This window comes from Clytia hemisphaerica, unplaced genomic scaffold, assembly GCF_902728285.1.
Source record: "Clytia hemisphaerica strain Z4C2 unplaced genomic scaffold, Clytia hemisphaerica genome assembly, whole genome shotgun sequence".
In the NCBI taxonomy this organism is placed as follows: Eukaryota; Metazoa; Cnidaria; class Hydrozoa; order Leptothecata; family Clytiidae; genus Clytia; species Clytia hemisphaerica.
In genome coordinates, this window is record NW_027104328.1 from 612248 (window position 1) to 636187 (window position 23940).

General features: G+C 35.7%; 1 protein-coding gene across 1 annotated transcript; it reads left to right on the forward strand.

The window, feature by feature from the left end:
- Positions 1-21461: 21461 nt before the first annotated feature.
- Positions 21462-22766, forward strand: LOC136817723 (uncharacterized protein F54H12.2-like). The gene has a single exon (XM_067074039.1). The coding sequence runs from the start codon at positions 21462-21464 to the stop codon at positions 22764-22766; it is 1305 nt and encodes a 434-aa protein (XP_066930140.1).
- The last annotated feature ends 1174 nt before the right edge of the window (positions 22767-23940 follow it).

Genomic DNA, 23940 nt, shown 5'->3' on the forward strand with positions numbered 1-23940 from the left:
TCTTTTAGAGCCATAAACCACAAAGTCAGATCAACTAATGACAAACCAGTTATCGTTGCACTGATGCTTGATGAGATGTCTATCAAAAAGCATGTCTTTTGGGATGGTAACCGGTTTGTAGGCTATGTGGACATAGGCAATGGTATAGAGGATGACACTTTACCGCTTGCTAAAGATGCATTGGTTTTCATGGCAGTCTGCGTCAATAGTTCTTGGAAAGTCCCAATTGGCTATTTTTTCATTGATGGAATGACTGGGCAAGAACGTGCTAATTTGGTTCAGGTTGCCAAATAAGGTCTCTTTATGGTGGACAAAAATAAATTCATGGTGACTATGAAGGAATGAGCTTTACAATAGCTTTAAAAACCTCATACTCATCATACATTATTCATTCTAATCTAGACTTGCAACTAAACTACGACTGGCACACATAAACTGGGTCTCACAAAAAATGAAAGTCAACCTTGCTGCTCAAACATTTAGCGCGAGCGTTGCGGATGCCTTAGAATATTGTAATGTCGTTTTGAATCTCCCTGATTTCAAAGGCTGTGAAGCAACTAGCAACTGTAAAGTTCATACGTACAATTGATCATCTGTTTGACATGCTAAATTCCAGAAACCCTTTTGCTAAAGGTTTTTATCATTTCTTTTTTTAATTTTTTATGTGTTCAAATTGAAACATAATATAGCCCCTTAAACATAATCTTCTCAAAAAGAGTTTCTTGAAGTAATAATTCACTTTCTTCATACATTTCATTTTCCCCTTCCTGGCACTTTAAAAACGATAATATGATATATCTTTTCTAATTTTTAAAACTCTTTTTAGGCTATAAGTCTGCTTTGAGGTTTCCAATCCAATTAAACTTCTTGGATGAAGCATCGGCATACATCAAATGTTTGAAAAATCAAGATGGAAAGTTGATGGTTTCATCCAATAGGAAAACTGGTTTTATTGGGTTTCTTGCCTGTATCCAGAGTGCTAAAGATCTTTTTCACAAGCTTGTTGGATGTCCAAACCCACCAATGAAATACCTCTTAATGTACAAATTTTCCCAAGACCACCTTGAATTGTTTTTTGGTGCAGTGCGTCAAGCTGGTGGCTTCAACAACAATCCAACTGTCAAGCAATTTACTGCCTCATACAAACGACTTCTGATGCGGAGTCATAACAAAGGTAGTATTAATTATCAAATGCAGTGATTCAGTACCAAAATCTCAGAAATCAACATTTGGTGACATGGGGGGGGGGGGTATTAATACCATATCTTGATATGCAAAACAACATAAAAATTTACACAATTACAAAACTAATGAAATCCATACACATTGTTTCTTAGAAACTCCAGTCTTATAGCTGTGAAAAACGTGAAGAACACTCCCAACAATAAGACTGGAACAGCAGAAAAAATTGTGTACAGATCACTCATATAAAATTTGACACAATAAATAATCCATTTGATATTAGTTAATATTTTAATTCATTTAATGTAAAATTGCATTTCAAAACAAACCAATGAAAATCTGAACTGATTCATTTTTACCGGTAGGCGGAAAAGGAAATGTCCAGGAAGATCCCACCAAAATCCTTCATGTTGTGTCAGATGTGGTAGTTGACAGTGAAGAAGATTTGACAATGACAACAATATATTTGAGGAGAAAGTACAAGTTGGATGACAGGTATGTTCTATTTTGAAAACAAAATAGTTATTTGTTTAAATCTCATGTGTGCTTTTCACTCTTTTTTGCAATGTAATAAATCATCATAATAGACATTACATTTTTCTTTTTTTTATTCTCAGTAAACCTCTACAAATCGAACATGACTATCATGATGCACCAGATTTTCTACAACCCCAGTCAGAATTCAAAGAAGCAGCAGTATCATACATAGCTGGTAATTATATAATTGGAGCTAATCTTTAGCTAAGGTTAATTCCCAGTCGACTGAGTTACATCGGGTTACGGAAAAGGTTAGGATTAGGTATTCCTCGGCTGCCGGTTAGCTGAGTTCCCGTATATTTATTCCAAGGATGTGTTCGCCCTGAGCTCATCTCTTCATCTGCAAGTTAAGCTTCCAAGACCATGTTTTCAAGTGCCAAAGAAAAGTCCGGATAGTTAATTAAATAAATCAAGAACTCTCGATGGATGTTTGTACTTCTGGTCCTTACCTTACACTCTATGATTGCTGTTGGCTACTCTACCGCTGAATTCCTTCAAAACAATAAACATTGCTGACTGATGACAACCAATCCAAGAAGCTCCCATCCATTTTGTTTTGCTGGTCATGGCACATGGGCAATCTTAGTCGTGGAAAGGAACCACATTAGGTTTGCGTACCCTTGCGTTGTTGGTTTCAAGTTGCAATTTTTGTCTTTCATTTCTCTGGGGGGCTTTTAACTATCCACCCATGGGTTCATATATCGTAAGTCGGGCAGTTGTTTTCACCCCATTTTGTTTTTCCCTTCCTTTTAATCCCTGGTAACGTCCAATGACGTTGATACATTAGCCATTTCATTATTCTAGCCTACGAACCTTTGGAAGCCTTGGTTGATAGCCCTGGGTTTCATGTGTTTCCACATTTTACCTTTTTGTTTTTAACTGGGGTTTTTAACTATCCACCCATGGGTTCATTTGTCAAGTTGGGCAGTTGTTTTTCGCCCCTTTTTGTTCTCCCTTCTTAATCCCTGTTGATATCCAATGGTGTTGGTCGATACATTGGTAATTATTTCAGCTTAAATGCACCTTTGGGAAACCTACTGGTTGGATAGCCCTGGGTACATGTGTTATGTTTCACCTTTGTTTTTAACTGGGTTTCTCACTATCCACCCATAAGTTCACATTAAGTTAGGCATTTGTTTTTCACCCCTCTCTCTTCATCCATCATACCTGTCGACGTCCATGATGTGTATTTAGTTAGCCTATGAACTTTTGGAGACCTACTGGTTGGATAGCCCTGGGTTTCTTTGTTGTCATGTTTTACTTTTGTTTTTAACTGGGTTTCTAACTACCCACCCATGGGTTCACCTGTAAGTTGGATACTTGTTTATTCACCCTTTTCTTCATCCTATCACTCATGTCAACGTCCAATGATGCATTATACATTGGTAATTACTTAGCCTATGAACTCTTGGGAAACCTACTGGTTGGATAGCCCTGGGTTTCTGTGTTGTCATGTTTTACCCATGATGAGTTCACCTGTAAGTTGGACAGTTGTTTTTCACCCTTCTTTTCTTCATCCTATCACTCATGCCGACGCCCAATGACGTCATGATACATTGGTAATTACTTAGCCTATGAACTTTGGGGAACCTACTGGTTGGATAGCCCTGGGTTTCTGTGTTGTCATGTTTACTTTTGTTCTAGTTGGGTTTCTAAATATCCACCCATGGGTTCACATGTAAGTGGGACAGATATTTTTCTTTTCTTTCTTGTTTTCTCTTGCTATAATCCCTGGTCACGAGTTAATGGTAATTATATTAGCAATGAACATGTGGGAATTTACTTGTTGAGTTGATATGGGTTTTGTTTTTTTTTCTTGGTTTTTGACACCTATTCTCTATACAGCTGTAACATAAGTTGGGTATGGAGGCTTCACAATAAGTAGATTTCTTTTTTGGTTTTAACTACCCTGGGACTTGTTTCCCTTTCTTGCCCCGAAACATACCCCAAAGAGATACAGTGCTTAGATTAAAAGTTCTATGTCACCATTCTCAAATAATCTTATTATATACTTAGCAGATCTCTTGCTTTAAATGTTCAAACAATTTACCCTCAGATCTCGATTCAGACCACCCTGCCTTGCTCATATGGCTGTCCTCCTTACAGTCCTTCGACAGGCCGTCATCCCTACGGTCTTAGGCAACTAAGTCCAACCATCCTCATTACAATTTAGACTAAAATCAATCATCCCTATCAGGACATGGGCTCAGGTTATTATCACCAGGATATAGGCTCAGGCCATCTTCATCAAATACATGGGCTCAGACTATTCTCATTATGACCTATAGGGAAAACTTTAAAGCACTAAGACCAAGATTGCCATCCTTTTAGTAAGAGTTAGGTTCCTAATGTGTAATGACTTCTTTTTGAGTTTGGCTGCTGATTTGGGGATGTACTGTGCGGGTAGTTTTGGGGACGTTTTAGGGGTGTGGGTCCCTTCGGAACCCCATACTCCTACCTAGTGGCTAGCTCATACAGTATCTACAGGCACATACATGTTAGGAGTAAAGGTTGTCCTCCTTACAGTCCACGCTCATAAGGTTAGGAGTAAAGGCTGTCCTCCTTACAGTCCACGCTCATATGGCTGTCCTCCTTACAGTCCACGCTCATTTGACTGTCCTCCTTACAGGCCACGCTCATAAGGTTCAGGAGTAAAAAGGCTGTCCTCCTTACAGCCCACGCTCTAAGGTTAGGAGTAAAGGCTGTCTTCCTTACAGTCCTTCGACAGGCTGTCATCCTTACGGTCTTAGGCGCTTAAGTTAGACCTCATATTGCAAAACCGATCCGTTCCGCAAGGTGTTAATATTAGGATTGCTGCTACTTCCAACAATATTTGCCCAGTGGGCGCTATGAGAAACTACCTAGCCCTTCGAAGTTCAAAACCGGGCCCCCTCTTTCAATTTCATGATGGTAAACTCCTCACCCGCCGAACGACATACGCCTTACTCGAGCAATCCCTCCCGTCTGTTTCCGACTTGAACACCCATAGTTTTCGTATTCGTGGTGCTTCTGCCGCCTTGAGCGCAGGTGCCTCCGACTCAATGATTCGCATTATGGGCAGGTGGTCCAGTGACTGTTACCTTCGTTATCTTCGTGTTTCGGATTTTGATATTCAAAAATTCACTGCTAATATGGCCAAGATATCTCATGTGTCGTCTACTTGGGACCCCGACAAGTGGTAATTTGTCTACAATGTCATGTATTTTTTTTTTATGGTACTTGTCTGTTCTACCCGGTCTTTTTAGTTCATACCATGCTATTATTTTTGCTGAGTGCATTATCAATATATTGCGTATTAATTTGATTGTCTTCACAATATCGCTTGCTTTATTTTATTCATTGTAATAATTATAAAAACATTTTAATACGCTCTTTAGCTACGAAATAATACTAATATGCTATTACTTTTAATAATAATTATAAAAACATTTTAATACGCTCTTTAGCTACCGAAATAATACTAATACGCTATTACTTTTAATCATAAGGTTTTGTTTTCTGCCTTTTCTCGTCTCACTCTCTACCTTGTGCTTTGCCCTAGATAGCCCCCCTTTACCTTTTTTCTTCTCTGCGGTTTTTGGGTGATGTTGGGGTGTTGGGTTACTACGTAACCTCTGGCAAGTTATTAGTCAGTTATCCAGATACTTATTCTAAGGTCAGGCATCCGTCGTCTACACGGACTTAGGGTGTACCGTCATCTACACGGGCTTAGGTGCTACCCGTCATCTACACGGGCATAGGTCGTACCCGTCATCTACACGGGTTAGGCGTTCAGTTTAGTCACAGCTTATCTTGATGCATCCCCAATGTCATCCCAAATTCCGTTTTGTACAATTTTTAATTTGCACTTTCATTTACCTTTCGAAATATAATTTTCTCTTTCGACACTCCTTATGTCTCCTGTTTCTTTCACCCCTTTTGATTTGACGCCTTTGCCTCGTTAGCTTCTCATTTCGATCTATTACTTATTCTTGGAGACGCGGGAATTAATTGGAGCTAATCTTTAGCTAAGGTTAATTCCCAATCGACTGAGTTACATCGGGTTACGGAAAAGGTTAGGATTAGGTATTCCTCGGCTGCCGGTTAGCTGAGTTCCCGTATATTTATTCCAAGGATGTGTTCGCCCTGAGCTCATCTCTTCATCTGCAAGTTAAGCTTCCCCTCCCTTCCCTGCCCCTTTTTTATCTTTGTTTTGTTTGTGGTTCTGCCTTTCTCTCCTTTTCTTTTCAGATCTTATCCTGCTTATCAAGGCGTGGTCATCGCAGCTGCAGCGTTGGATCCTAATCTCACGGTTTTTCCCTAGGCAAGGTTTTTCGACCAGAGAGATTAGGCCATTTGGGATGCATCGAGAGCCCAATTAGTTTCCGGTTACCACGTAACCTTTGGCAAGTATTTTGTTAGTTTATCCAGCTACTTGTTTATAAGTCAAGAGTTACACGGGCCATCTACAGGCTAGTTCGCTCCCGTCATCTACACGGCTAAGGTCGATCCCGTCGTCTACACGGGTTAAGTTTTGCTCCCCGTCTACACGGGCTATGGTCTCACACCCGTCATCTACACGGGTTAAGTTCGTTCCCGTCATCTACACGGGCTAAGTTCGATCCCGTCGTCTACACGGGTTAAGTTTTGCTCCCGTCGTCTACACGGGCTATGGTCTCACACCCGTCATCTACACGGGTTAAGTTCGCTCCCGTGAGCTCACGGGCTAAGCTTCCAATTAGTTTCCGGTTACCACGTAACCTTTGGCAAGTTTTTTGTTAGTTTATCCAGCTACTTGTTTATAAGTCAAGTACCCGTCATCTACACGGGCCTAAGTTCGCTCCCGTCATCTACACGGGCTAAGTTCGCTCCCGTCATCTACACGGACTAAGGTCGATCCCGTCCTACACGGTTAAGTTTTGTCCCGTCGTCTACACGGGGCTATTCCACACCCGTCTACACCCGTCATCTACCCGTCATCTACACGGGCTAAGTTCGATCCCGTCGTCTACACGGTTAAGTTTTGCTCCCGTCGTCTACACGGGCTATGGGTCTCACACCCGTCATCTACACGGGTTAAGTTCGCTCCCGTGAGCTCACGGGCTAAGCTTGCTCCCGTCATCTACACGGGTTAGGCGTTCAGTTAGTTTAGGGGTGTTGGGTTACTACGTAACCTCTAGCAAGTTATTAGTCAGTTATCCAGATACTTATTCTAAGGTCAGGCATCCGTCGTCTACACGGACTTAGGGCGTACCGTCATCTACACGGGCTTAGGTGCTACCCGTCATCTACACGGGCATAGGTCGTACCCGTCATCTACACGGGTTAGGCGTTCAGTTTAGTCACAGCTTATCTTGATGCATCCCCAATGTCATCCCAAATTCCGTTTTGTACAATTTTTAATTTGCACTTTCATTTACCTTTCGAAATATAATTTTCTCTTTCGGCACTCCTTATGTCTCCTGTTTCTTTCACCCCTTTTGATTTGACCCCTTTGCCTCGTTAGCTTCTCATTTCGATCTATTACTTATTCTTGGAGACGCGGGAATTAACCCCATAGCAATTGCTAACTGAATATTATTTAGTTATTGTGTAAAGCAGTGTAAAGCTCAAAATTCATTATATTCGATCTTGCTTAACAGATTTTTGCATCCATTCTCATTCTCAGGATTTGTGGTGAAAAAGTTGAAAGTCAAGATGACATGCTTTCATTGCTGCAATGGGCTCACCACAATTGAGCAGCCAAGTTTTATAAAACACAAAAATCGTGGAGGTCTCACTGTTCCATCAAAATGTGTAGTAAAGGTGTGTTGTGCCACAGAAAGGAGATTTCAAAGAATGCTAAATAAAACAAAGGGGAAATTGCCAAAAGGTAAGAAATTAAATTTTAGAATATGTATAATAATACTACTATATTATACTATATTTTTTTATTTCAAAAACCTATGAAATCTGATGAAAAACTGTGAGATTGGGTAACTTGCAGCAGTTATGCATGTTAGCCTCCACTGATGCAAGTTACCCAATCTCACGTTAGTTATTTTGCTTTTTTATTTTAGCTCCATTATAAGCACCCTTAATTTTTTTTAGCTAAAGGCGGCATACTACCAGCAATTGTAAATTCTGTCTTGAACGACTTGGACTACTCCACTTTATTTCCCGAGCTTGATATTCATTTTCGAGAAGACAGCACCCTCAACGAGAACCATCTGTACACTACAGTTAGATTGATTGCAACACACTACTGCAAAATCAAATTACACGAACTGGCAGTAGAAGAAAATCAAAAAATACAAAAGAAGAAAATCAGAAAAAAATTAAGTAAACAAATTTTATTTGCCGGACAATGAGATTTAGAGAAAGTATTGGAATTCTCTGTGAATATTACTTACCGTAATTTTGCATTAAATTACAATTGGGCCATTCCAGACGTGCATTTTTTAATTTTTTCTAGCCTCAGAAATAATTTTTCTTAAATTCCAGTGGTGGTCGGAAATTCCGATGAAAATCTACTTTTGCGAAATGCATCGGAAATTTGTGTTCAATTGCCTTGGAAATTCATACATTTTCTTCTCTCACCTTGGAAATTTCGAATTTTGGTGAAAATATTTGCCCTCGGAAATCCTGTGTCGTCCGCCCCCTGTTACAGACAAATTCTGGAATGGCCCATTGGAATTCCATGATGATATTTTTAAGTAAAGTTACAGTTACAGAATGAAATTCCACGTTTTGATAGGGAATTCTGTAAATTTGTTACGGAAATTCCGAAATTCCATGTCGTCCATTGGGGGGGGGGGGGGGGGGGGGGGTAACAGATAAAAACTTGCATGGTCCAATGTTTAGATGTTCTTGCCAAAAAAAAGATTCATTTAAAAACTAATGAAATTACTCACTGAAAAAGCATCATTTGGTGAAATATTTTGCTGGACGGATTATCTTTAACCACTCTGGTAGAGGTCCTTGTACCTTATTTTTTAGCTGTAAGATAAAAAAGTTTATAAATGGTTATAATTCCTGTGTCCTGTGTTGTGATCTTATTTTAAAAGTGTGTATTTTTTATAACAAAGAAGTTAACAATTCTTGTATAATATTTTTACTATTAAAGAACTAGATTATTGTAAATATCACAAATTGTATTTTATAACTGATGTTAAACTTATCATTGTACATGGTCAAGTTTATAAAAGATAAAAAAAGCATCTTGCCAACAAAACAAATTCCTCCTTTTGCATCAGTCTAGCTAGCGAAAACTGCAAGTCACGCAGCTCATCGCTTTGTTTTGGTTACTTTCAAAGCCGGTACATTTACACCGCTATTGAATAGCGCCGCCATTAGGGTACCACTTTTCAAAAAACTCCGATCAAAGATGGAGGAAGTTAGTTGGTCCAGGGATATATAAAGGTCAGTGGTTACAATACATGACCAACGTAATTGCGTTGCTGATTTTTAATAAATACACTCACATCCATTGAAGTATAAGCCCGAAGGGCTAGAATTGAATCTCTAACCTTTCTCAGGCAAGAAAAAGCGAAGCCTTAAAATATGCGTCGTATTTTTGACGACGGATTGGATCTAGCAATTCTTTTGTTTTCATGTGATTTTTTTTCTCGAAATTTAGCAGTAAATTTTAATTCCATTTCGCCATTTGTGTAAAAACTAGGAGGACTGTGTTAGGCCGTACAACTTTGGTAGGATTTGTTGGCTTCAAATCCTACAAAGGAGATTCATTGCTCACAATTCACATCCTTCGTACCACAAATTTCGTGTAAACAAACATTATTAATCAACATAAGAAAATCATTCTCCACTTCGTTTATGTTGCTAAACAAGTTTTTGAGATGGGAAGGTCGACCTTATAAAAATTCAGTTACAAAGGAACTAGCTGTTGATCACCAGCAGTTAAAACATCACCTTTTCTGAAGTTTCTTCGTACTTCAAATCTTTAAGATTAAACACTTTCAGGATGTCTGGCACACCTTTGTCTCCGGGGAATCAATAACGCTGGCGGCCGACGGGTTGTGCTGCTGGAGTTCGAAGAATTGAGAATTGGACTATGTTGGATGTGAAATTCACTCCTGATAAGAGGTGGAAATAACCAAAATTTGACAGCTGCAAGAAACCTTTTCAAATATAAAAGCCATTTTTAGAGCTTCAAAAAGTGACCACTAGTGACACCACGTCATTATAACACATTTCGCTTGAGTGATCCCGTGTGGACATCACTGTTCCCAAACCTTTAGAAATAAAATCTCAGCCAGAAGAAGATTCTACTCTAGGAAAGCAGTGAGCACTTCCCTTCTGAAATCATTTTCATATCTCTTTCCTTCCTTGATTGATTTTTGCTGATTGAAAATGTTGACGATGGCAAATAAAATATTAACGGTGCATGAACAGTTCTCGTCCTCATCAATAGGAAACAGTCTATATCGATCACTTTCAGGACCATATCAGTCTCAAATACATACCAATGAGACTATTAGTTTTTGCTATTGAAGTTTCCATCGGTGTCCGGCAAATAAGAATATTCGGGAGATAACATAGTTTTCAATAGATTGAAAATTTTCCAAACAGAATTGGAATTTTGCATAATTCAGTTTTGAGTAAACAGAATCGTAATCATTTGATTACTGCATGGCTGTTTTTTGTTGTCCATCTTGGTTTGATTTTTGGAGAACGAAAATTCTCGGTCGAAATATTTACTCCTATCTCAGTACCCCGATGGAATAACTTTTTCTCAGAAGCCGCGATTCAACACAATATTTACTGGTTCTCTGAAAAAGCGTGTTTGGCCTCAGAGAATTTGGGCTAGAATATGATATACTCAAACAAGGTCAAAAACATACCTAATTCAAATTTAATTGTCAAAAATCTGAACCATAAACGTGTAACTAAGCATAACACACCAAAAAATATTGCAAAAAGTAATATACCTCTGATATGATCGTTTACATACTGAAATAAAATCAAAATATTCGATTCATTATTCGTTGTAAACCTCTAAATCCGAGGGGTAAATCACTTGAAAAAAGGTGTACGATACTTTTTGACTTTTTGACTTTTTTTTGACTTTTTTCAAACTTTTTTCAAACGTTCATTTTGACTTTTTCCAACAAAAACGCCCACCGCCTTTGGGCGCCCAAAATTTTTCGCCCAAATCTGTCCAAAAACGCCAACCGTCCATAAATTTTGCTCCACCCATCCGCCCATTCAAGAAACTTTTTGACTTTTTCAAGTTTTTTTTTACTTTTATTTGACTTTTTGACTTTTTTCTAAGAATTTTTGACTTTTTCTTTGACTTTTTGACTTTTTTTTGACCTTTTTGACTTTTTTTTTGACTTTTTGTAGAGGTGTACGATAATTTTTCGAGTGATTTACCCCTCGTCTAAATCTAAGATTCATTGCATGAATATGTAATGACATGTAAGTCAAGGTAGAGAGTCTATCACCATATTTTCCTATTACTCTGCCTGGAAGAGCTTCGGATTCGAACACAGTCCATCGCGGTGAAAGTCTGTGATCGAAACCTTCACACTACCAATCGACAGACTGTTAGTGAGATATAGTTATAGCCTTATCTAGATGGTGAGTGAATGTATACCTTTCTGCATCTGCAAATTGAGCTTGTTGAGCAAATTGAGATGGACTGTGTTCGAATCCGAAGCTCTTCCAGGCGGAGTGTTAGGGAAATATGGTGATAGACTCTCTACCTTCACTCACACGTCATTCTCTCTCAATCCGACTGATAATCGAAGTATCGATTGACACGTCAAATGAGCTGCAGAAAGATAAAATCGGTATACAATATGTAGTGAGTTTCAAGTAAGACATAAAATGTACGATTGATTATTTTTAGGTCTATTTTCGATACATCTCAGTAAAAAATACAAATCAATAAGTAATTTTGTCGTAAAATATTACAGTGATGCTTTAGTATCCTGTAATTGGGGAAAAATTCTCCAGCCGTGAACCTTGAGGTGTTAAATGCTTAGAAAATTAATATCATTTATGAAAGTGAAGAATCTACATACACTTTTCAATCGTTCATCCACCATACACACCATTAAACAAACTCTTCAAAAATCATTCTTCGCCCAAATGTCCACCCAAGCTGCACCACTCTCTGTTATGAAAGCCCATCTTAAAGATGAGGTGACTTTGGATGGGACAACATTACAACTTGTATGTAGCTATTTCGATCAACTGATGGGACATGGGAAAAAAGCTATATTTCAAGTGTGAAAATTTCCAAAAGACTGGCTCTTTCAAGGTATGGCTAATTTTTCTTTGTCATTTTTTGAGCTTGCAAAGTTAGTGCTTTTTCCTTTGGTTTTACAACTTACACTACATACGCTTCTTAAACGGTCTTATTGAAGCAGTGTTTTGTAGCGTTGTGTTACAATAGAACCTCTTTTCTTTTTTCCATTGATATTTTTTTTCACCGTTTACAGTACCTCTTGTTTTTGCGTTCAGTACTACGTAGTCGTTAATGCTTAACTTTGGATTCAAAAAAAGATGAATTGTACGTTTTTTTTATAAGGAACCTTAACTTTGCTCTCTGAGCCTGGAGTTCCTTATTTTTACAGAGAATTTAAGCCTCAAAGTTCCTTATCGAGTTCCTTATTTATATAGCTGCTAAGTTTGGATAACCATCTCTTACTGTTCCTCAAAACTTGTTTTCTTATTCTCAGCCTGAGCAGTTCCTAAACAATTCCTTATTTTTTGGACCATTTTCAGCCCTCGAGTTCCTTATAAACGTGTTCCTTATATATAAAAAAACGTGTAGCAATTTATTCTCTGAAATAAGGGTCCTAAAATTACCAAATATCAAATTCGACTCCCCTAAAGGGTCATAAGTCTAGTAATTTTGAGCTACAAATTGGAAAAACGCCAAAATTCTAGCTCTCAGAGGGTCGATTTTCAAACTTTGGCTCGGACATATTCGTCACCTCGCAAACCTAGTACCCCTAATTGAGAAATTTACCTACACCAGATCAATTACTTTTCGTTGTATTTAGTCTGTAAACTTAAATTTACTTATTGCAAGAGGATATTTAAGTACCTTAGGCACTTTTATACCATATTAAGGCTCATCTATTGCAACCCGGTCTTCTGATTATCTAGATCTCTCCAATCCGCATTTACGAACTAGGAAGGTCCAAATAATCAGGAGACCATGCCGCTCTAGACTTTATTTTTCTACATAGATGTGAAAAGACTCTTTTTCCTTTATTCTTGTTCCTTTCTCTGTTCTATTTTTCCATCTATAAATTTATTTACTTTTCTTATCTTTTTTAAATCATGAGTCTCTCTGACCCACTCAGCTTCCAGATCTTCATTGTTCAGGCATGTGAATAGGTGTTCCGTTGTTTCTTTCTCACCACATTCACATCTTCTTCCTTTACCGAAATTATTACCAATATCCACCATTTCTAACCTCCTTCTTATTGTCTTACTAGCTTCTGTTACTCCCATTTCCTTGATGTATTCCTTTCTCTCAAATTGTTGGCCAATTTGATGTCTGGTTTTTCCTCTTTCCTTTCTGATTTTCATCCCATTCTATCTCAATTCCTTCCTTCATTTTCAACTTGATCATCTTTTTCATGCCTCTGTTGTCATCTCTCCTGCCTGATCAATCTCTACACCCATCTTTCTAGCTATTTCTTCTGTTTTATGATACCAATTGTCTCTCCTTTCCGAATTTTTCTGGCCTTGTATCACAATTTTCCCCAATCTATTGTCATCCGATTTCATCATGCTTTCATACAACATAGTCTTTGGTACTGACTCTGCCTCATTGGCCAATCCTACTTCTTTTATAAGTACCCCAGTATGGTGTTTGTGGGGGAGTATCAGATGGTTTTAAATCGCTCCTTGTGTTTTCAAGTCTTTGCAAACTTTTTCTTCATATTATCCAGACTAAGATGTGTGTAAGTGTTGGCACCCACGTTTTTTCATAAATCAATAGTCTTGCTTCTGTCGACATTGCTCCAAGTTGATCTTCCCTCGCAATCCTCATGACTTCGGTGGTAAATACATTATTTTTCTTTCTAGCTCTTCTATTGTCTTTCTACTTTTCCGCTCTCTGGCAACCAGTTTCCCAGGTAGTTGTATTCACTTGTCTTCTCAACCTTTCCTTTTCTCAATTTTATTACTGGCTCTTGGTCTGAATCTTTGCCAGTTTTCACTACCATGTAGCTTGTTTTACCTTTGTCAATGTTAAACGTGAATTTCTTTTCATCTTCCATAAGTCGTAGTTCATGACCAACTTTCTCTACATCCGTACTCCTCCCTGCCATAGCAATGTCATCAACATATATGAGACTATTCACTTCAGTATTTGGAGCAACTGTCATTCCTGTTGGTTCTCCTAATTCAGTTATTTTTGACGTACTGCTGCAACATAGTATAGGGCCAAAAATTGTCCCTTGCTTCACTACTTTCTCTATGTTGAATGTCTCTGTATCTCCACATGGCGTTCTAACTTTCATCTGTGCATTCATATTCATTATTGTGTACATTAGCATGGCCCCGGGGGGGGGGTACTTAGGCAAATGGAGGGTACGGTATGTGCCGCCCTTAAGGGTACCTTTTTGGACTTCCAAAGTCCCGCTAAGGGTCGGAAAATTAGAAAATCATATTTCAGTCCCAGTAAGGGTCGGGAAAAAAGGAAAATTTCAACTTTTTACCCCCTGAAAGATCGAAATTTGGTCAAAATTGGTCAAATTAGTCCCTCTAAGGGTCGTAAAATTCCCAAAATTTTCCTTTGTTTTCTCCTTTTTAGTCCCGGTAAGGGTCCAAAGTTCGAAACTCGGGCGGCACCCCCCGTCAGCTCGCAACCCTAGTACCCCCCCCCGGGAGCATGGCTTCTCTTTCTCGTAGTCCATTTTCAACAATGTCACTGACACAATCCTCAATCCACAATTTGTCGAAGCACTTCTCAGCATCTGCAAACAGGACGTATGTATTTCTCTTTAGCTGTCTATTCATATCCATGACCGCCATCAGGGCTAGCCAGTCCTTCGTTGATCTTCCTTTAGTAGTAAGGAAAAGAGAGTTGATCCCCAAACGCACTATGAGTAAGAGCTTTCCTATATGCTGAAGATGAGTCGTACCCCATGTGCACTATGAGTCTAGGAGAATAAAAAATCTAGCTTAGGGCTTTGAGAAATCATACTGCGTTTAAGAGAAGACAAGTAAAGAAGAAATCTAAGAAAAGAAGAAATTCATCACTATGGAAGTTGGTCAAGCTGATGATATGTTTTCAAAACATGATTATTTTATGAAAAACAAAAAGCACTCAAATTCTTTGTCGAAGAGTAAAGTTGCGTTTGCGAAAGATTTTAATGATGATTCACTTGTTTTGCGTAATCTCTATCCAAAAATTGATGATATTCAATCTGTCTTTTTGTTGTGTAAGAAAGAATATATCGAAACATTTTATTACGCTTTGATTGGAATGATTAAAGACAAGATTGATGTTTTACAACGACGTGTGAAATATGTGAGAAAATGTGACTTTGATGAAATCAAACTGATGGCTGAGGAGAAACGAGAAAGTATCGAAAACTTGGGGAGAATTTTGCGTGAAAAACAAGAACTAAATAATGATGGTTTGTTGATGCGATTTAGTACTGTAGAAGATGGAATTTGTATAAAACTTTATGCTGGTTCGGATTTCCCTCGAGTTCGATTTGTAAACGAAACAAAAGACAAAGATTATTGTAATTCGTGTGACTTATTTTTTGGAGAAGTTGTCAAACTTTTAAGATATCTTAACACTAGATTTGAATTTTCAGAATCAAATGTTTTAAAACTTAAAAATAAAATTGATATATCCCAACGAGAAGATTTGATAGGATGTATGTAATTAATCATTATTTTTAAAAATATTATTTAAATAAGAAATGTACACCCTACAATGATAAATAAATAATTATAATATAAGTGATTCAATATAAATTATTATCTGTTCATTCATTTAGTTGAAAGTAATTATCTTAGAAAAAAGTGTTTGAAAAACGATACACTCTTCTTATCTTTAGAAAAATAAAAAAATTAAGATAAAAATAAAAAATAAAAAATATGAGATATACGAAAGAGTACAGACTTTATAAAAAGTATATGCTGCTGATTAGTTATCCTGTTGTTGATTTCGTTAAACATGAGATGGTGATGTAACCAAAGACTTTTTGGATGAGAATTTTTTTGAAATCTTTGAGAAGTTGAATGAAACTACTATAAATGATATTGCTTGGAACATTGCAGAAAATGAAGAGTTCAATGAGAAGCCATATCGTACGAAGAAAGATTTACTAAGTGATGAAGGTTGGGTAAGAATGGTGAAAGCTCTCGTGCTGAATCAATTCGAAAAAGACTATGATGAAAATCAATATGATGATCATATGCATTTTTATAAAGTAATTAAATCGATGTATAAATTTCAGATTTAAAAATAATTATTCAAAGAGAGAAAAATAAAATAAAAATTATATTCTAAGATTTCTTTTGTAGTTCTACAATTCTGAAATGATCGTGTGATATTGCCTTTTAAAATGTATCTTTTATCATCAAATGAAGAGAGTGAAAAGTTTATGTTCAAATGATCTCATCGCTCTCATTTTATGCATCATTAGGAGATGGAACTTCTATAAAACTTTATGCTGGTTTGGATTTCCCTCGAGTTCGGTTTGTAAAAGGAAGCAAAAGAAATAGATGACTGTAATTCACTCAACTTATTTTTTTTTCGAAAGCTGTAAAAACTTTTAAGATATTTTAACACTAGATTTAATTAATAATTTTCTAAAATGTTTTAAAACTAAAAAATTAAATTGATACATCTCAACGAGATGATTTGATAGGATGATGTATGTAATTATTATTAAATTAAAGGAATATTTTTAAAGAGAAGATAATTTACAATGAATAAAAATTTCAACTAATTAACTATTAAAAATTACAAAACGTGTCAATGAAAATAGAAATGATGGAATAATTAAGAATTGTAATAATATTGTTATTCTAATGATTTTAAAAATTTCGTGGCAAGGTAATACTCATAAGGATTTTCCTTAAAAATATCTTTGAAAGTAATTTTATCTCGTTTGGTGTTGTGATATATATTTTTTTCATATTCGTCATTGTTCTTTGTTCTTGATTCTTCGATTTTTCTTTTTTCATATGGGTTATCCCTAAAAATATCTGCGAATGTGATACTAGTTCTTCTGTCTTATTCTTCTTTTTTTTTATTTTGGCTATTATATTAACCCCTTCTTCCTCATCTGATGAAGATGTGAGAAGATTCATACGAAGTATCTTTCCTCGGCTCATCCTGAATCTGAAAATGATAAAGAAGCACATCATTAGCTCATATATTTGAAAAGTTTCAAAATTTAATTTGAGTATATTTTCTCACATTCAAAAAAGAGGAAAAATCAATCAACCGTATCACTTGTAAAAGAACATCATGGAGGTAGCACTACTACATCCATTTAGTATGATGGTAGCTGGAGGGAGAAAGGCAGGAAAAACAGAATTTACAAAAAGCTTGTTAAAAAACTCTCATCATCTTATTCATCCTCAACCACAAAGAATAGTTTGGTGCTATTCAAAACATCAACAGCTCTTGTATGACGAGTTAATGGAGATAAATTCAAATATCGAATATCATAATGGAATACCAGAAGATATCGATAAAATGTTTAATAAAGAGGAAAACAATCTAATTGTACTTGATGATATGATGGATGAGGCTAGCAAAGATGAAAAAGTTTCACAATTATTCACTAGGGGTCGTCACGATAATCTTTCAGTGATTTATTTGACACAAAACCTTTTTCATAAAAACCAAAGGAGTATAAGTTTGAATTCTGATTACATGGTAATTTTCAAAAATCCTCGCGATAAATCGCAAATTCAGAATTTGTCTCGTCAATTTCTACCATCGAACTCTAAATTTCTAACATGGGCATACCATGATGCAACAGAAAAAGCTTTTTCTTACCTATTACTTGATATGACACCGATCATGCAAGATCAGTACAGGGTAAGAGCTAAGATATTACCTGGCGAGGAACCTCAAATTGTATATATCCCAACCAAATAAAGATGAGTATTCAAGCAAAAATATTATCATTTGAGAAAAGGACTCCAATTTATACACATCGCAATGACAAAACGAATGCAGAAGAATCTGAATTGGTTGAAAGCACTACATTGTTGTAGCAATTTGGAGAAGAAACAAATCTTAGAGGCAGCGAAACCTGAATGTGTTAATGCGATTTGTGATTGTATACATAATCTCCTGCTTGGTAAGGTAGAAATCAATCCGAAAGAAAAAAGAGCTTTGAATGGTAAGAAGGAAGTCTTAAGAAAATTGGCAAATCGAAAAACGAAATCAGTAGAAAGGAAAAGACTTTTGGTTCAACACGGTGGTGGATTTCTGAATTCTATACTTGGTCCTGTATTAGGTGCTCTTGGGAGTGTATTCTTGTGAATCTAATATTATGCCTCCTCCTGGGAAGAAATATGTAGTAATTCCTCAAGATGAATATGAATTACTCAAAAATAAAACTCTTCCAAAAAATACTATACACAATCCTGTGAAGCAAGATCTTCAACGTGCTGAACAAGCAATGAATGAAACCTTAGCGAACACCTTACCGCCTGATGAAAAGGTTCGTTTATTCACAGAGGAATTGAATAACATGAAAAAACGTTATGATGATTTGACAAGGAGCAAACCGATTCGAGTTGTAATGGATAAGAAAGAAGAAATCGAAAAAGATAAATCTGATGATGAAGAAAAAGTTCACAATGGTATCGATTCATTTTTAAGTGAAGCATTGGTGAAAACAATACCAAAACAAAGTCGTGCTGAGGCGAAGCTACTTTTCGAACATTTACAGAACCATCCTGAAATTATAACATGGAATAAACGAGGAGAAATAAGCTTCAAAGGTGATGAGTTGAATGGTTCCAACTTGATAGACTTGATTGCAAACGTGATGACAAATAGAAAGTCCAATGATGTACCATTGCTGCACGATACTATATTTCTCAAAGCACTATCAGAGACTAATGTCCCAGAAAGCTGGATAAAAAATAGGAAAAGTCGTAAACTTTTACAATCTTACAAAGATGTAAAAGAATTAAATCCTTTTACAACACCATCAAGCGAACGTAAAAAGATCAAGATCGACTGGGCTTCATCAACTTAGTATTTGATTTTCATTTTGATTTTGATTTTATTTTTTTACATTTAGAAATATTGTATTTCATTTTTGGTTTAGAAAATAAAAATAAAAATATATAAATAATGATCACATATAATTGAATTTCATTTTATTATCAGTTCTTGACGAGCAATGTCGTCTTTAAGGTTTCGATTGAAAGAATTTTTGAAAAGAATCAAATGCTTAGTAGCGTGTTGTAACTCAAAAATAATAATAGAAAATTCTCAAATTGACGGGAAACCGAAAGAAGAAGAAGATGGACAAGATTCTGAGTGAGCTTTATTACTCCTTTGATTCTCCAGTTGCTTATGGCGGAAAACAAAAATTATTCGAGGCAGCAAAGAAAAGAAATGTTAAAATCAAAATCAAGCAAGTAGAGGAATGGTTACAGTCACAACCATCTTATACTTTGCATAAACCTGTTCGAATAAATCCTAAGACAAGAAAAGTGTTAGTTTTCGAAAAGGATGAATCTTGGCAAATCGATTTAGTTGACTTAACAAAACTCTCAAAAATGAATGATGGATATAAATTTCTATTGGTTGCCATTGATGTTTTCAGTAAATATGTTTGGATTGAACCTATGAAATCCAAGTCTGCTGTGGAAGTTGAAAAAGCTTTATCTAAAATACTTCTTGAAAGTAAGAGAAAACCTCAGACAATTCAAACAGATAAAGGTAAAGAGTTTCTAAATCGTTTGGTCGAGGAATTACTTAAACGACATAGAATAAAACTTTACACAACTTTTAGTGAACGAAAAGCAAGTGTAGTTGAAAGAGTTAACCGAACAATCAAAGGGATCATGTTTAAATATTTCACAAAAGCAAACACACGAAGGTACATTGACGTTTTACAAAATATAGTAAGTCGTTATAACAATTCTTATCACCGCTCAATCAAAATGAAACCTAATCAAGTTACAATGGAAAACTCTCCTCGTGTATGGATAAACTTATATGAAAAAAAGAGAAAAATGAAGAAAGAGAAACCAAAGTTTTCAATTGACGATAAAGTACGTGTTAGTATCGAAAGTATGCCATTCAAGAAAAGATACGAAGAGATTTGGACGGAAGAAATCTTTTCAATAGCTCATGTAATTAAAGGACAGCCGACAGTTTACAAGATAAAAGATTACGGCGCAGAGCCCATTAAAGGAACATTTTATTGTGAAGAACTACAAAAGGTGATTGAACCAAAAACCTTTGACATTGAAAAAGTCATTCGAAAAAAGAAGAATCCTGATGGTAGCGTGTCTTGCTTGGTGAAGTGGAAAGGATATCCTGAAAAGTTTAATAGCTACGTTTTGGAAAAGGATCTAGAGAAAAAATGAATGATCAATTCTATATTGGTAGCAATAGCTCTATGCAACTGTATCCTGAAAATAGAATTTCTTCATTCAAAGTGAACTTATCTAATCCGCTAGAGTTCAATTCGAGTAAATGGGAGGTGGCGTTATCAGAAGTACAATTCGTACATAGTTGGTACAATGTTAGAGAAAATAGAAACATAATCATAAAAATGATCGATCACCCAACACCTGACGAAACAAGTATAACACTACCTAAGGATTTTAAATCAAATAATGGCGACTTTGGAAGAATCACTGCAAACTTTGAAATCCCAGTAGGGTATTACGAATATAATGAATGATTAAAGAAATCAACCAATTACAAAAGGTTAGACCTATCAAGTTTACTCATAGTAAATTAGATAAAAAGGTGCGAATGGACGTCCCTGATGGTGTGACAGTAGATTTTAATTCATCAGATGTTGCTAGATGTTTTGGCTTTGATCCTAAACAGTATTCGCCAGGTCATTACATTTCACATTATCAACCTTCAAGATTATATAATTCTATCTACATATATACGGATATCATAGAGAACCAAAATGTTGGGGATTATAAAGTTCCACTACTCAGAATTATCCCAGTTACTTCAAATTATGGCGAAGTTTGTTGCGTTAAATATGATAAACCACACTTTTTCCCATTAAGTCGAAATCGAATACAAACTATAGAAATAGATTTAAGAGATGATACAGGGCAACTCATTTCATTCGAAGGTGGACGCTCGATCATAACACTTGTATTCAGAAGAAAACCAACCAAATTCTATGATTAGAAATTCAAAAAGAAAATGACTCGTTTAGCACCATATTATACAGTATCTTATCAGACAGGAAACGGTATAAAATCATTTCGTGGTCCAGTAATGCAACGAGGTTATGGATTGGGTGGATTTTTTAAAGGTTTAGCAAGATCATTTGCTCCTATCCTTAAGCAAGGCATCTCTCATGTTGGAAAAAAAGCATTGAGTACAGGACTTAAAGTTGTCCGTGATGTTTCTCAAGGAAAAAAATTGAAAGATTCGATCAAACATCGGGGAAAGGAGAGTTTAAATGAAGTTGTAGCGGATATAAAATCTGGTGTCAAGCAAAAATTAATTAGTCGCAAACGTTCTACCAAAGGGAAAGGAACTGCAGTGAATAAAAGGAACAAGAAGAGGAAAACAGATATTTTTGACTAAAACAATGGATAAAAAAGATACGGAATATTTAGAATGTACACTTTCTGACACAGATCTATTTTCACCATCGTTTGTTCAAAAAGATCTTCAAAATGGCGTTTTCGAGGATGTTTTTCCTATATCAAAGTTAAATGACAATGGTCCAATTGAGTTCGTTATTGATAATGCTACTGAGAAGTTTCTTGACTTGGCTAACTCATACATTAAATTCAAAGTCAAAATCGTAAAAAATGATGGATCAAACTTGGATGATGAAAACGTGGTTGTGCCAATCAATTATCTCATTGGAACTATGTTTAATCAAGTGGATTTGGTTTTAGGAGGAACTACAGTATCATCATCAAACAACTTATATTCTTATAGAGCCTACTTAGAGGCTCTTCTAAATCATGGAAGGGATAGTAAAAAATCTCAATTACAGATGGGACTATACTTTAAAGATCCTGCTGGAAAATTAGAAGATGTTACCATAGATGGCAACAACGCTGTGAAACAAAAATTTGACATTTTCAAAGGAAGTAAAATTGTGGAACTTTCAGGACAACTACATTGTGATTTGTTCAACCAAGGTAGGTTAATGCTGAATGGTGTATCATTAAGAATAATACTTCATAGAAATCGATCCCCATTCAGTCTTATGTGCGCCGAAAACAATCCAAATTACAAGCTTAATATTGTTGAAGCTGTATGCTGCTTACGTAAAGTTACTCTAACCTCTCACAAGTTCCTTGAGCTACAAAAACAACTGGAAAGTACCCCTGCATGCTCTCCAATCGATCGAATTGATGTCCGAACACATTCAGTGGCAGCAGGTCTCAATCACTTTATTTGGGACAATTGCTATCAAGGACAACTACCTACAAGGATATTTGTTGGATTGGTAGACAATGATTCAGCTAGTGGAGTCTTCGAAAAGAATCCATTAAATTTCAAAAATTATAATATACGAAAAGTTTCAACACTTTTGAATGGAGAATCATTACCTGGTCATCCTATGAAATTGGACTTCACTAATGACCAGTACATTGATGGATATAGAAGCTTATTTTCAACTACCTCAAAATTAAATTCTGATGCTGGATTAGATATATCCCGAACTGATTATAAGAATGGATACACCTTATTTGGATTTAATTTAACTCTGACACTATGCTCGAATGGTCATTCAGAAATGATTAAGCAAGGTACTTTAAAAGTCGAATTGGAATTTCAACAAGCACTTCAATCAACTATTAGTGTAATCATCTATGCAGAGTTTGAAAATATCATATCCATTGATAAATATAGAAACGGAATTAAAAATTTCTGAAGAATATGAACACTAATGAAATACGATGTATTTTGTCAAAGGATAGTAAGACTAGAGAAATATTTATTGATGTTTTCGCAATGGATAAATTCAGAAATTTCATCTATCAAAATCAATTTATGGAAGGACTTTACATCATAAACGATGAAAACTCTGATTCTGCAGGAAATCATTGGATTAGCATTTTTCGGAAAATGGACAAGCTATACTTTATTGATAGCTTTGCTAAACCACCAAGCTACTATTCTCTTGAGGACATAACACAACCATTTAAAAATATTCAAACAGTGCCACACAAAATCCAACACATATTTTCAGATGTTTGTGGCGAGTACGTAATATTTTTTGCCTATCATTTATCTCGTGGAAAATATTTACACGACATCATAAAATACTTTACGCACGATTGTAAGACTAATGATAATATGGTAAAACAATTTGTACATAAATATTTTCCAGGACATAACCGATAATTTTATTAATTATGAAAAAAGAGAGAATAAATAATTCTTACCTTTAAAATATTTCTTTTCTTTTTTATCTTCTTTATTTACTCTTCCAAGTTGAAAAAGCAAACTAAAGATATCGACTTAACTTAAACTTTACTATAATACTCAATCAATGAATTATTTTGAAAGATTTTTGCAGCATTTATACTAACACCTTAATAACTTCGCTTCTTTTGATCCCTTTTGTTTTTTCTCAAGAAAAAAGATACCGACCACGGTTACTATACGAGAGTGAATTTAAAATTGATATTTCACAAATTATTTTTTCAAGAATATCCAGAATTCCATCCCGTTGCTATATGATTTCAATAAAATATCATTGAAAGAAAATAGATAATTGAATAAAAAACAAAACTCTTTTCAAAGAGATATGCGTGTTCTAATGACTCAATTAGATAATTAAGATAATTATAAGAATGAGTCCGTCACCCGTACATAAAATTATTCTGATTCTGTACATGTGGATTTTTTTCCCTATAGAAATTTTTTTCTTCTACACATGTATTTTTTTCTTTCCTTCTGAAATTAATTTTTATACATGTGTATCTTGAATGAAATAATTCTTTATCTTGTGCACATGTATTTTTTTATTCGCTTCTAAAATTAATTTCTATACATATGTATCTTAATTGGACTAGTTTGGGACCTTTGAATTTGAATAACCC

Coding starts and splice junctions, on each gene's coding strand:
- LOC136817723 (XM_067074039.1), top strand. CDS start 21,462: ATGGATAAAAAAGATACGGAATATTTAGAATGTACACTTTCTGACACA.